At 39.5% G+C, this 15,345-nt stretch overlaps 1 protein-coding gene across 1 annotated transcript in view; it reads right to left on the bottom strand.

Moving 5' to 3' along the window:
- Positions 1-1,755: 1,755 nt before the first annotated feature.
- Positions 1,756-15,345, bottom strand: part of LANCL3 (LanC like family member 3) — a 32,344-nt gene continuing 18,754 nt past the window's right edge. Inside the window, exons 2-5 of the mRNA XM_050915001.1 lie at positions 6,624-6,747; positions 5,347-5,544; positions 3,134-3,341; positions 1,756-2,001 (exon numbers count right to left, since the gene is read on the bottom strand). Of these exons, the coding sequence (XP_050770958.1) occupies positions 1,842-2,001; positions 3,134-3,341; positions 5,347-5,544; positions 6,624-6,747 (690 nt within the window). The 3' untranslated portion in view covers positions 1,756-1,841. The remainder of the gene's footprint in view (positions 2,002-3,133; positions 3,342-5,346; positions 5,545-6,623; positions 6,748-15,345) is intronic.

Raw genomic sequence — 15,345 nt, 5'->3', positions numbered from 1 at the left:
CCCACAAATAAGAAACCATAACAACTGTATATTGAATTTCAACATTTCCATTCACAAAAAAATCCCTAAATTCTTGACAAACTGATACAGAACTGCATTGCTTTATTCACCAGTGAAATATGGTTACTTCTGTGATTAAGTAATTAATTAGAGGTGCACAGCGCAAGACAAAATAGCAGAAATCCTAATCTGCAGCTCACAATAATGCAAGCCATCTCATTAAAATAACAGTGGCAAGAGTGGGAGTGGGATTACTATATTAAAATGCGGAAGGATTGCAAGATCTGGCTCCAACTTATAGCCTGATCAAGGCCCACTGAAATTAAATGGGAACTTTAATCCATTAGGCATTAAAAATAAAGAAATTGTAAGCTTCTCCAGCTGAGAATGCAGGAAGAGAGACTGCATTGTTTGGCAGTGCATGTAGGTCAGCTGTTTGACTCTAACTGCAATTTTTGACACACTGGTCTTCCCAATCTGTCTTTAAAGGTAATTGCATTACATTATTCTCATATAAATAAAAATAAATAAATAGTAAATATATTTTAAATACAGATATTGATTTCATAGTTTTTTTAGTACAAATCTACGTTAGCATTTTCTTTAGCTTTCAAGTACCATATCATATATATAATACATATAAAACAGCATGTAATTGCAACCTTAAGTGCTAGTGCAACTAGTGTTGAGCAACCCATTTATTTCTATAGCTACAAATCATTTGGGCATATACATTATTTTGTTAACCACAAAAAGAAGCATTTTTGAGTTTTGTTATGAGGGTTTTCTTAAGATCAGTATGCCATCCGAGGTTTGCATTCAGTTTCCAGGGTTTGTAGTGAACAATTCATCAAGGAAAATAGATTTTTCCATTCTCTGAAATATGTATGTTATTGTTCAGAAATGCTGCTATAGGTAATTAATTTTTAAAGGAAGCTTTTGTATCACTGAACAATACTTATCTAATAACGCTGTACCGTGAAGAAAGCATCTGCCTGCTGTATCTTTGCTATAGAACTTTTTGATCCAAGTCTTCTCCGTGGCTCCACTCATCTTCCCTGTGACAGGGAAAGTATTGACGAGAAGTGACACAGTTACAGTAAATCAGTAAGGAGACCAGCTCCTCACCACAGACTGAGCTCTGAAAGGAAGGATCAGATTCAGTTCTCATTTACACACATGAAACCCCACTAGCTGAAATGAACCTGTGAAACTGCAGGCTGAATATATAGCTATCTACATAACTATCATTTTATGCATATGAAGATGAAAGAGCTCCAAGATACAGGTATTTCTAATACATGTTAGTGGAACTAGTAGATGTGGTTTAGGTAAAAAATCTCAGATTTTGCCTTTGTGCAGTGTAGTGACATGTCTACGACACCCTCCCCGATAAGTGCATCGCTGCATGAAGACTTGTTTTTGCAGGTGTCTCTTTAAAACCTACTGGATGCATCACTGTTTCTTCTTTGCATGTCCCTGCAATTCTAGCTTGCCTTTTTTTTTCTCCTGTGTAACCACCAAATTAGAAGTTTGATAATGCCCCTTTCTCTCTCACTTGAATAATTAGATTTTGCTTCTTATTACAGCTAAGTGTCTACCCCATCAGATTCAATCACTTCCCCCATTTTTTTTTTTTTCACTGACCCATTTTTTTTGACCACACACTTCCCTCCCAAAGCCCCAGTGTATTTTCTTTTTCACCTGACTCCCAGCTACGTTAAGGCTAGCATTAGTGGTACCACTGGCTTGTTTTGTAAATAGCCTCTCTTGACAAATAAGTGAAATAGCAGTGCCCTCTCCCATTGCCACTAGGATGTGGCCCTGGAGAATGTTACTTTCTAGACAAAGACACTGAAGAGAGGAAACTCAGCTTGGTTGGGTTGCAGCAAGTCAGTCAGGAAACACACAGTTCCCGAGAAGCCTTCATACAGACTATATACACTTTCTAATGCCCGGGAACCAGCCTTAAATTCTTCTGTAAATAAGAACTCTGCAAACCTAAGAAACAGGAAAAAAAAAGAGTTTGTTATTATTTGGTGTCCCTGTATGTCTACTTACTTGTTGTTTGAAAGCATCATTTTAATAACATTCAATGATTAAAAAAAGTAGAATGTTCACTATTTAACCTTTTGTGGAAATTTTACACTCTCCGATTTCCACAATAAACGGAGGTCTGTGAGATCTAGAAAAGCCGAACCTTTGCAAGCTATACATGTGTTATGCTTCTTTGAGAGCTATAAACTTTTTCTGATTTCTATAAGACATATTATTAAGCAAATACTTTTTAATAACTTTTATCTTGGTTGTTATTTCAGCAGGATGCAAGCAATGTTTCACATTGATGCAACAAATTCTGTAATGCTGAAATAACTACACAAATAAAATGTTCTCACTTCAAAGCAAACAGCTGAAAATAAGTCACCCTAATTACTATACCACTTCCCCTCATTATTCTATGCTGTAAGGAAAACAGTAACAAACATTGAATACTATGTTTTCAAACATGGACAGTAAGTTACAGAAATATAATTAAAGATAATTGCAGCACTGTGATAGAATTTTCAGTGGACCATACTTGCTTATACCAGTACAAAATGGAATTAACCCCACTAGCTAAGCTGAACAGCACAATGTCAAACTGGCTGAAGTGGGGAATGATAAATTAAAAAACTGTAAAATAACAGCAAAGCAGGTCCTAACTTATGTTCCACTTCTAGTAGTAAGGGATAGCGTTAAATGCTCTGAAAATCAGAACAAATCACATTTTACTCTGCTCCTGGACTCGGGTACGCAGCGTGGCTGGTTTCTGACCTCATGTCAGGATGAGACCTGGATGCGTGCTGTTCCTCCCCATCCACCCCGGTTCTCTCCAAAGGAGCACAGGCTCTCGGGCAGGGAAGGAGGGAGCCCAGGAGAACCCGACGCTTCTCCCGCCGCAAGCAGCCTGGAAGCAGCACTGCAGGGCTCCCCGCAGAGCGCGCCTGCCCCACAACTCAGAGCTAGAATTGCACCTGAGGCTTAAAAACTCAAGCTACATCCAAGGATGGCGATCACAGACTCTGAGCAGCTTTATAAATGTTCTTGAAACTTTCCGGTATTACCCTGAATCCAGAAAGGTAGGAATGCTAACCTTTGTGCCCTGTATATGTATTTTGAGTTTCCAGTGAGCCTATATAGCAGCAGGAACACATAAGCACTACCAGCCACGCCATGGCATATTCCAGGTCCCTTCTTCAACAGGCCTTTCTGCCAAGTTAGCTCTCCACACCGGATGCAAGTGTCCAGATATTGAGGCTTCTTGGAAACCAGGTAAGCTTTGGCAAACAGATACGCAATGCCTAGGAAAATAGCAGTGAGATTGTCTTTTGTAGTAAGTAGGCCAAGGGTTTCGCAGAACACATAAGAAAATAAAGATTAATACACTAAAAAACTGCAGTCTCATGCTCTACACATGTCAACATTACATATCTATATGCTACATATGGAGGGGAAAGTATCTGGTATGCTAAAAACCATATGGTAAGATGTACTTATCCACTCCCTGTGACAACATCACTTTCAGTCTTCTCAATGCATTACTGAATGCCAGGGTTTACTCTAACATCTCTAAAATTCCCAGTCCTTCAGCAATTTAAAACAGTAGTCACATTTTTGCCTTTAAAACAGTAAACTCTTAGCACTGTCTTCCACCGGTTTCAAATCCCTGTTAACCTCACCTATTTACACTGACACAAACACAAGGATGGGCAAGATAATTTCTTACATTGGCAACAGATAAATTTTTTTACTGAATGAGAAAAAGAAACTTAGCCTCTTTTCAGTGTGGCCCATGCTGCTTTATTCTAGTTATGAACAGTTATGCATACTAACTTCTGTTAAAAAAAAAAAGCTATTTGGCTTATTTTTAGAGGGGATTCAAATAAATTAATCATAATCTTCAACAGAGCACTGCACAGCTCAGTTCATGGTAACCTTAAACGGATGCATATGACACATAACCAAATCAAGTGCCTAAGGAAATGTTTAGAATAGCTCACTTTTCTGAACATAATATACGCTGAAGTAGCTGAAAGGTGTTCTTGTAAGCTACATGTGCATTATTACCCAAGAACAATGATGGGATACAGGATTTTCTGCAGAAGAACAATAGCAATTAATGAATCTGCATGTCTCTAAAATGTCTCCTAAAGTAACTTCTTTATGCCCTTTGGGATCTTGTCACTTTAGTCGAGTCTCACTGCATATATCTCCACTAACAGTTAAACCCAAGTCAAAGGCCACTCTCAAGAAACTGAAACAAAGAGGGCGTCTTCCCTGCAGGTTTCATCACTAGGCCAGCCATGCTGTAGAAGTAATTTTTCCTCTTAAAAATAAAAAAGGTTGGTAAGCTAAAGTTGTTTTCACTTCATTAGAGTGCGAGAGCAAGGAACTTGTTCCTTAATCATACCAACAAAAAGATAATGCATCAGCAGAAAGCACATTTAAGGGATGTTAATTATAACGTACTCTTTGTAATTTAAATAGAACACCTTTAAAAGCAATGCATCAATGCTCATGGACATTTTTTAATAAAAGTAAGTTTTTCTGTAACCTTCTAGGTTCATGTTACCAAGCCAATGACTAGTTAGCAATAAAATTCTGCCTGGGGGTAAAAAAAGCAATTTCAATATACAGCTTTACTTGCCAAAATTGCTAAGGTATAGGATTAGATTCTGAACTGAGAGACATCAGCCTTACCTCATGAATCCAAACTAAGGATTGATTCTCTTTCTCTCTGAAGAGCAGTTTTATATGGGTGACTTTCAGAAAAAATGCCTCTTGCTAGTATGAACTCCCCTTCGCATGAAAATACTTTGGTCAAATTTATGCATTATCCATGTAATAAGTGCAGCTTAAACTTTGATTCTGATGATGGGGGGAAAAAAGCTATTCTGAAGGCCTTCCCAAAACTCACAGATGTGTCTGTATCTGTGTTCTTTTGCATACTATTTCTCTGTCCAGCATACGCTGTCTTTTGACTCAGCTGTACCATTCTTTGAGGTCTTGTCATGAAAGGGAGCAAGAACGGAAAACATACAGTTCAGGATCACTAGAATTCTTTCAGCTGTGATCTGATCTAATTTCACGCTTTTAAGGCAGAAAATACGTCTATCCTTCCAGCTGCTTCAGCAATAAATAAAACACTCTTAACTGGAAGAAAAAGCCTAAATAGTTTGCCTGCCTCTCATAAAATGTCAAAATCGGTCAAATTTAACCTGAGATTATCTTCTACATGGAATCACCTAACGTGGAAAAGCAATGCAATCAGCATCTGGCTATTCATAGCATCAATGGGAAAAGAACCTGGAGCTCCGTGACACCAGTGTACAAGCTCATTCTCCCGCTCGATTGTCTCTCCCAGCTCAGGAGGCCAGTTGCTGTTCTGTTCTTGGTCCATAAGAAAATCAACGCTCTGCCACACAAGCTCCTGATCTGCTGGCTGCAGGTATTCATAATAGGAAAGCAACATCTGAAGGATTGATGAAAGCCCATGTGCTGCACCTGTAAAGAACAGCAACAGTCAAAAGGAGAGGGTAGGTTTAGGTCCTCCCTCCATCTCACGGCAACTTTCTCTTGGGACTGATTTCCTTGTCAAGTCCATGGCTCTTTCATCTTCTTTATGCATATTACAATAGTGCTTGGAATACAGCTTTTGACACTATGATGACACTATGATTTGTTACTACTAAGCAAAAATACATATGAATTTTGTCTGTTCTCACTCTGATGTGACTGAAACTCAGTGTGTGAAGTTACACTGAACCTAAACTGAATACTGTTTCAAGATGTTATTCTTCTTGACACACTACTGAATCTGGACCATTATTCTGAAGTCTTTGTTGAACCCAAATTGAAACTGGACCATAAATGGTATTCCCAGTTACTGACTGACAGTATCAGTCAGCTAAAACCTGAAGTTCAGTGCAAGAATTGCCTGTACCTGCCAGGGTCTGTGGAGCAGCACCACTCGGTGATTTCTCCCTCTGCTCCCCTACCAGAGAACTCACTAACATCTGCAGACCAATCTCACACTTTCTGCAGTGTGATATTGTGCCTTGAGGACCCCACTAGGGACCTGCTCAATGACCCTTCACCACTGTTTCAGATGAGCTCCAACTAAGCTGCTCGCGATGGGTAGGAGCTGACATTTGCTTGAGTTGCACTGCTACGGCCAAAACCGCTCTGCAAGTCCCTGTGTGGCAACAGCAGCTTACAAATAACATCCCCTGACAGTTCTCTCTGGTAACCTTCTCCACACAGGTATGGGCACCACACCTCTCGCCGCCGCCATCTGGCAAGTGCAGATTTACTACAGCAGAAAGGCGAAGAGGGAATGAAGCTGCTGCCTGCTGTTCCCCTGGTGCAGCACAGGCACCTCTTGCGTTCCCCAGCGCTAGGCAGCATCAGTCCTTCCCTCCAGCTCCTCAGTCCCACCTAGCAGTTTTAGGAGGTTGGATGGTCCCAGCTCAGTCAGGAGAAATCCCACACTGTAGGTTTTACATATTTTATTTCTGAAGCATCTACCGGCTCAGCATCTACACACAGCATCACTTTCAAAGTAGTTGGTGTGTTTTACTCACCAAGATACTCTGTTCCATAGTAGGAATACATGAGTGGGAACGGTTTCCTCTTCTTCACTGCATACTGCTTTCCTGATTCTAGTATGGCCAGGCAAATTGATTTTATTTGTGCTGCGGTCAGCACCTAAACAGAAGCATCAAAACAAACATCAAGTCTATTATAATAATTTTATTTTTTAGACATTTTTCAAGACTCTGCTTTTTTGCTGGTGCACAAGACAAAATACTGCCTTTAATCTTATGAGCATGCCGTAATGTACATCACTATTAAGAGTTCCTTACATGAAGCAGTAAATTTACATAATGTTTCTCAAAAACAGAGTTTCGTCCCATCTCAGGAAAGTGAATGTCAAATCTTTAGCTTCACAGACAAGGTAAAAAGAGGCCCACTAAGAGCTCCTGCCTTTCCTTCCCAGAGATCCATCAGTCTGATGGAAGCTGACAACAAGCACCAGGCAAGCTGCAGAACAACAGCCTCCGGAATGGAGGAAGAGACATTAGGAGAAGACAAAGGAAAACAGACCTATAGAAGAAGTAAATGATGCAGGCTTTATTGGGACAGACAGGCTTTACTGAGCTAGATAGATTTTTCTCAGACAATATAAAGGAAGAAGCAAGGAAGAAGGTACTAAATTTTATTGAAAATTAATACTACATATGTGGGTTCAGAAACATCTTAGTAAAACAATCGGGCCTTCTTACTTCAAGAAAATGCTAAGAAAAATGAAGTACAAGAGAGGTTTCTATGAAGAGAGGCTAGCTATGTTTATGGGAGTTTACCATCATGAACAGGTCAACACTGCCTTTAATGCAGTCCTAAGAAATGACTAATGCCTCACTCTTAGTCGTGTCAAAAGTAAGTAAGATTGACAAATCATATATTTCACCAGACACGAACTTTTCCAAGTTACTGACCTAAAGCATTCAGTGAGGAATCGGTTTTACAGATTTTAACTACAGCCCTAATGCTATGCAATTCACTGCAAACATCCGCTATTTCCTGTGTCAGCCACTTCTGTACATTACTGACCAATACCTAGGTCATTTAAATAATGTAGTTGAAGTAGTGTTTTGGCTTTAGGGGAAAACCTGTATGGCAGCCGTACTTTGCAAAAATATATTTTAACTTATGAAAAGAGAACTGAAAAAGAAAAAAGGCAAAATGAGGCAGAAAAAAGAAAAAGGCTGTAGAAATAGCCTTGACAAGATAAATAGTAATCCTAAAACTAACTGGAATATCAAGATAATGTCTTCAAAACACATTGGGTTTTGCTATAATTTGTATTATCATAGGATTTACAATTACTTCTGCAAGTTTAAAAAATACTGTTAGCATTAAGTATGGAGGCAACATCTGTTATAAACTATATTCTCTCATTTGGCATGTAAAAGATGCTATAGATAATTAATGTCACGTAAAGCTTGACTGAAAACTAATGGCTGAAAAATTTTGTTTGTCTATCTTACCTTGCTCCCTGATAACAAGGCATTTTATTATAGCTGCTCCAAATGACTATGATATTTGTACAACCTGGAGAACAACCTACTTCTGATCTTGATTAGTATTCTTTAATGTTACTGCAGTAGAAGTAAATAAGCCGTTAACATCTGGAGACTTCACTCATTTCCAGTCATTTTTAAATGAATTGTTTTAGCTTCACTGAATTTAAAGAAATGGTTTAAATCCTAAGCAAATGAGGAGAGTAGAGACATGGTGAGACACACTGCATTCTCTCCAAACCTCTCATTTTCTGTCTTGCAGTTTGGGATCTAGTCCTCCAAATTCCATACTTTGTAAAAGGATTAGTAAGGTAACCCTTTAAAAACAAATGTGAAGGATTAAGATCTCCTAGTTGTAATTCTGGAAGGCAAAGGCACGCTGGTTAGAAAAATCATAATCAGTTCATTTTCTGTATGTAATGGTTCCTTTACTTAATAAATCAACTGGCTTTCAATACAAACCATGTTTTGCTAAGCTTATTTTTATGTTCAGCATATTTAATTTTTAAATTGAAGTAATGACTATTTTTAAATGCTGATTGTGTATTTTAAATGGATTTAAACTTCTACCCAAATCCAGCCTTGCACAATGCTGCATAAAGAAGTATCAGCTAGCAAGAAATGCATTGTTCACCATTTTTTAGTATGAAGTAAGTGTAAAAAGTCAAATACTTAAACACTACGATTACTTAAGTGTATACATAGTATACCCTTTTGGCTTGCATAATGAAATATGCTAATGAATATCACCTCTTTTTCAGAATGCAAAAAAAAGTCCACATGCAAAGCCAGATGAAAAATTATTATTTAAAATCATGATTAGTATGGATGATAGAAATCAACCATCCTGACCCACTTCCACATTACCAAAGAAAATAGAAAAGAAAATAACCTGTATATCTTGAAAGCAACCTTCTCTCTGGCCGCTTGGACTGACCTGTACGCTTAAGGCAGGTAGGGGATACGTCTTAACTAATTGCTAAATAAGAAAATTTTTGTGCTTTCTCCAAATATCTCTTACCAAGTGCCTCAGTCCACAGTCATTGTAGGGCTGCTGCCTATGTTTTCCAAAACACTTAAATAAGAAGGGTTTGTATTTGCTCCTTATTCTAGGAAATGGTTGACTGGAACAGAAACCCTCACTTACCATCATTATTAGTGGCCTTCCAAAGGTTGAATGATCAGAAATCACATTTAAGATCTCAATTGGCTTGCTACATTTTATTTCAACCAATCTTGTGTTAAAACCTCCTCAGATTTCTTTGACCTTGCCAAGAAATAAAATCTGTGGCTAGTCTCCGTATGCTGCCTTACAATATCTTTAATAAAACAGCTAAAAACTTACGACCAAAACAACAATCATAGAATACATTAATCATAGCCACAGACAGTGTAGCTGTGGTTCTACAAAGTTCATTTTCATTTCAGTGTAGTCGCAATGCCTCCTTGCCCTTGGGAATTACTGAAGCAATACGTTTAATTAGGGACAGCAAAGAAATAGACTGATCATCCCAAAGGCTTTGAAAGGATAAATTGCATATTGATATCACGTCCTCTGGTGAAAGCTGTCAGATGCTTTGATGAAGAGTAAAGCCAATATGAGAATATGCTACCCAGAAAAAAATTTCATGCTTGAGATAGCTACATTTTTTGAGAAACTTCTTGAATGTCATTCAATAGGAGCTGGCTACACAGTAGGTAAAATTATTCTTTATCATGTCAGTACTTAGTCAAAAGAGTACTGACACTAAGAGATATATTGCTGATGGTTTAATATTTCAGCTAAGTCTTTTTGTATTTTTAAAGACACCACAACCTATCCTATCACATTAGAAGTGTTCATTTTAGTCTCCTCACTAGATCGAAGTTTGGAATACATGCATTCCACATTTCCCCTGCAATTTCCGTATCAATTGGTCAGTGGAGTTCTTTATTTTCTGTTTTAAATCATTGTCCAGTGACGCTGTGTGCTGTTAAATAACTGTTCCACTCACACTGGTGACAGCTGTGTTCCCATATACCTTTTACTTTAAGCACAACACTTAAGCAGCACAATAATACTTAGTATTTGTACTACTGCCTGTGCCTAGGAGCCCTACTTTTAGTAAAAAAGCCACTGTGATTGTTTCTAAAGTCTCTCCACTTTTCTCTTGTGCCACTGCAGACAATATGCCTTCTCCCATTAAGGCACTCCACAAATCTGTGAATTATTTAAGGCAGGTACTTTATTCAGTAAATCCCTGTTAAAAGTCAGCAAGGAAGTGCTATGTCTACAGCAACCACAGAACATCGACCTTTTTTGTTGTAAGCAGTCTTTCTCAACCTGAGATTGTTTAGTTGGAAGTAAATAATTTCACAACTCCTTTTAATCTACTAAGAGAGATTTCATAATATATTGGTTATGACAATGCTAGGCCCTAGATATGTGTTTCAAAAACTGTAGACAGAAGTCTTGACCTTGAGGATTAGGCAGAAAGAAGCAGGACTAGCTCTTCTTTGCTTCTGATTACAGTAACATTTTCAGCACTTCATCATTCCTCTGAATGCTTGCTACAAGCCCCTTGGCTCATTATTTGCCTTTTGAAAACCACTGCTACATAAAACTGCATACTGTATTGAGTATATTTGAGGACTGTAAGCTTTTAATTCTTTTAAAAGATCTGTATTTATTTTCTTAGAGCTCTTTCCTGTATGTAAGTAATAGAAGGCATTACTGAATGCCAAGTATCACTATCTTTTTATAGATGCATGAGTACTTTTAGGAGGCAACAGCTACACTTACATTATTATGGAAAAAGCCACCTTCTATGCATGTAAAAAAATTTTAATATGCATCTAACACATCAAACCTCTCTCTGTCACACTTCTAAAAATCCATTAACATGAATTGGATCATACACTTTTTCTGATGCTGTAGAAAGTGTCAAAAATAAGCTGAAAAAAATGGGTCAGTCTACAAGTAATCCAACAGGAGCTTTGCCATTAGTCTCCTATGCTGGAAGCCCAGCAGAGGGAGCTTGTGAATTAGTTATAATACTCAAAAAAGCTGTAAAAAACAGATATACATGTCTGTGTTCAGCAGGACAGCTGACTCAAGCAGAAAGATGCTGGAGCCAACTTGGTAATTTAATGATACCTTACTGCACCACGTGATGTTTAAGTTCACTCCTTAAGCTTGATCTTTTTCTACCAAAGACAGGGGCTGGGATTGTTCAGGGACCTTTCCGTGCAAAGTCACGGCCAGTTTTTTCTTCTTTCAGACATTGCTAACACCCGAAGCCACGGAAGAGTAGCAGGTACAAAGACAGAGGGATCTGCCTCCCCCTAGAGTTATTGCAGTTTGACTGATGTACCTCTCCTGCAGCGCAGTGGGAAACCCAGCTCCAAGTGCACAGCTGTCTGCTTTCCTTACGAGCAGAGTCAAGTACACCCTTCTTTAAAAAAAAAAGTTAAAAAATCTCCTGAAAACTTTGTCCGAGGAATCAGATTAGTTCCTGAAGTACTACTGATACTGTTGCTAATGCAGTATGTTTCATGCTGTAACAGCACCACGAATAGTACCTTCTAGAGAGCATACTTTCCCAAATTTCTTATATTAACACAACAACATGACAGTATGTGTAGACTCAGCACAACTACTACTATCATTGTGTCAGTTCATTGGAAAATGGTACTTGAATGTAATCTTGAGTAAAACAGACTTCCCTATAGATCCCATTGGTATTACTTGTTTTTAACATGTAAATTTGGGCCTTTTTGAGGCTTGCTCTTTGCCTCAGCTGCATGGAAACTGCAATGTCAGTCCTATCCTGTTTTTGTGGGTCACTAATCATGAGTCCAATCAGAAACTGAAGGCGTCTATTCCTGATGAATCAGATTACTGCTAAAGAAGACAATACAGCACTTTTGTTATTGCTAACAGTACAAAATTTCCACAGGTCTCACTTGCCAGGACTGTGCAGCACTAAACCCATCAAACTCGGCTGTTAAACCCGTCCTTCAGAAGGGGAAAATTTCAGACCCAGCTGCAAATGAAGTGTTGCAGAAAAGCACGGAGCACAACTGTTACTGTAGCTAGGAGGCTGGCTGAGAGCAGCTGGTGCTGCTACACAGTAGGTCAAATGCAATGAGCATCTCTATTCATCGTGTCTCAACTTAAACACTGGAGAGTTTCAAGGAAAAAACAGCAATCGGCCTTTCTTCAAGCTCCCCTTATCCTGGGTCAATGAAGAGAGAGGGAAAACATGAGTTTCTCTGGTTACACTCTGTTGCTCTTTCCTATCTATGTCCCCCCCAATTAATGACAGGCCCCAACATCTCTCATGCAGCTGCACCAGGGTCTGGCTGGATACAGCTATCTAGTTCTAATATAGTGCCTCTCCCAGGTCTTGGGAAAGACACAAGAGGTCCCTGTCACCCTCTTGAAGGAAGTTGGGAAGCACAACCCCCTGCTCTCTGCTGCTGGAGAACTGAAGCAGGAAGGATGTCAAGGAACAGATCTAAGAGCAGAGCAGCTCAGAGAACCAACATGACTTCGGAGGTCTCATTCTGCCTCTTGAGAGCTTAGATGTGGTTCAGCTGAATGTGGCTGGTCAACAGCAAAGACAGCATGGAATCGCTCAGGAGGACAAGTCCCATCACGGAAGAAGTGAGGTATCCTGGGATGCACTCCTGTGTTACAGCTTTCAAACGGCAGCTGTCTGCATCCCAGCTGCATGTTCTCTTCTGCCTAGTAGAGGGTTAGAGTTACCACAGAGCACAGAGAGCCAACAATTTAATTTCGAGCATCTCTCCCTAGAATTGCACCCGAATTCAAGAGCATGAATTGAAAAGCATGTTTAAAAACAGTAAAAATATAAGATTTGCAAATTAACTGAGAAACAAACCCAGCGCTGCTTGGAGATGCTTTTTTCTACATTACAGAATTCTACCCCAACTTTTTTCAACAAACAAGTAAAATTCTTCTTTTTTCCTTTATTATTTTTCACCAGCCTTGTAACGCATGGCTGAGCCATTCTGGGGGCAGAGACCCTGGGAACTGGCCAAAATGGATGTATCAGTGATCACCCTTCTGCGATCCAAATCCTTGTTTGGAGCTCCTGTGTGTCAACCACTCCTCCACCAGACATCGGAGCAGTTTATTGCAGCTGCAAATGAGTCAGAGATTAGTGCTGCACGGATACTGCTTTCCTTCCATCTATGCTCCCCGCGCAGGTAGGAGGAAGATTATTCGTGTAAAAACTTCCTCATCAGTGGGAAATCCTTTGACTCTGTTTAGTCTCAGTCAGAAAGTACATCAGTACATGAGCCCTGTAGTTAGCTTATGCCAAAACTGCAGCGCGGAGCTGTCATTTCCTGATGGGAGATCTATGCTTCTGCACTCTAGATACGTGTCCCTGACAATTCTGCATTATGATGATAAACATTTTCCAAGCTGGGCACTTTGCACTCTGGTTTGAGTAACAGGCAGCCTAGTGTGTTGTAGCTGTGCTGCCCCAGGATCCCATCGCATTTTTTACACTAGTAAGCAAGGAACATCTGCTCTGCCCGTGTATTTTGGATCAGCTTACTTCCCCGTAACAGCGGGTCTGCTGGTTCACTGGAAGTGAATCCATGCCTTCATCTGTTCCATAGACATTTCTTGTTGTAGCAAAGCTGCCCCGGTGCTTGAACTGGTTGATGCATGCAACCTATGCAGAGGCATAAGAAGTACTATCCATTCTTCCAGCTCCAGAGCAGCAACAGCCTTTGCAAAAGATAAAAACTTTGTAACACCAATGAGAGAGCCTCCCCAAACATTGCAGTAACCATGGCAGTGCCTTTAGTCTGAACTCAAAAATGATGCAAGTCCAGTTTAATTGGGCACCACCATTGGCTACCAGGAACTTAGGCAGACCGCTCCCTGGAAAAACGTATTAGTGTTTGTACACATCTGCAGGTCAACATGAGATGGGCAGAACTTGATCTCGAGTCAGTCAGTAATAGCTAATATTTTTCACAGGGAAGCTGACCTAAGCTCAGAGTTCTACAAATGAAAATGGCAACTGTATCTAGAAACCAAAGAAAGTTGATGAGCCATATTTTAAGATGTCCTGAAGGTCTCCAGAAAGAACTGGACACTTCCATTCCTTCATTCCTTTACTTCACCTGGAAAGGAGAGCACTCAGCATCTGACAGGTCAGTGATCAAATAAAACGTAATGTGTTTACTTCTGAGGAGTATAAATGTGCAAAGAGAAATGTTCATGCTAGGACCTCTTAAGATTACGAATTGTACTGCTGCCAAGTTCATGAAGACATAGTTAATTTTGAAGGTGCCACTAAATATAGAAGTGAAATCAGGCACTGGAAAGCACTGTTGCAACGGGTAAGAGGAAACAAGCACATCTCTGGTTCATCTCCAAAATTTAAGCTCTGAGAAACTTAAGTCTAGTTTTCTACAGGAAACTGATAAAGTTCCTTCAAACTGATGTTTGATTAAGAAAGACAAAGGGGCAAGAGCACTGTGTATCACTTCTTACGCCTGACTTACTTAACAAAACTTTACTGCTGTAGTGATCTCTCCCAGTAGAGGCTATGTGCTTGGTGGCTGGCTAGCTCTCATATTCCTCGTCTGGGCTGGGAAGGGTCAGCTGGGTGCCACAAAACAGAGACAGGTTGGCGTAACTGGCCTTGGAAGGGAGGGAAAGGGGCTCAAGAGAGAGGGAGAGAGAGATACAAGACTGAAAGAGCTCCTGGGCCCCACAGGCTATGTTAACTAGCTGCATCTGAAGAGAATGGTCTACATCCAAATTCAGTGTGGCTTGGAGAAAAGAGTCAGCAGTTTGCATACAGCGTATTTGGATGATTAAATGTTTTTCTACTGCATCCTTCGCTGAGGCATCTGTCTGACCAAATTACTGCACAGAACCTGCATGATTGCACAACCTTTTGTCCATTTCCAGCTTATCATAAATACCTTCTTCATGCTGCAATTGTATATAACATTAAAGCTTCACTTGTATCAACAACAGTAATTATGTTGTTCATGTGAGATCATCAAAAACAATGAATAAAACTAAAAGATTACACTGAAAGGAACTATGTAATAAAATAAATAAATAGTATAGGATGGGGACAGAGAAAGATTGATTGCTAGTTCCTTGACAATATCTCTAAGGATGTTCATAGTTCAATTCATCTAAGTAATACTGTCATCTTAATCATTCAGAGTGATGGAAAAG

The sequence above is a fragment of the Gymnogyps californianus genome, chromosome 1 (assembly GCF_018139145.2).
Source record: "Gymnogyps californianus isolate 813 chromosome 1, ASM1813914v2, whole genome shotgun sequence".
Lineage (NCBI taxonomy): Eukaryota > Metazoa > Chordata > Aves > Accipitriformes > Cathartidae > Gymnogyps > Gymnogyps californianus.
This window is presented reverse-complemented; position numbering and strand designations above follow the sequence as displayed.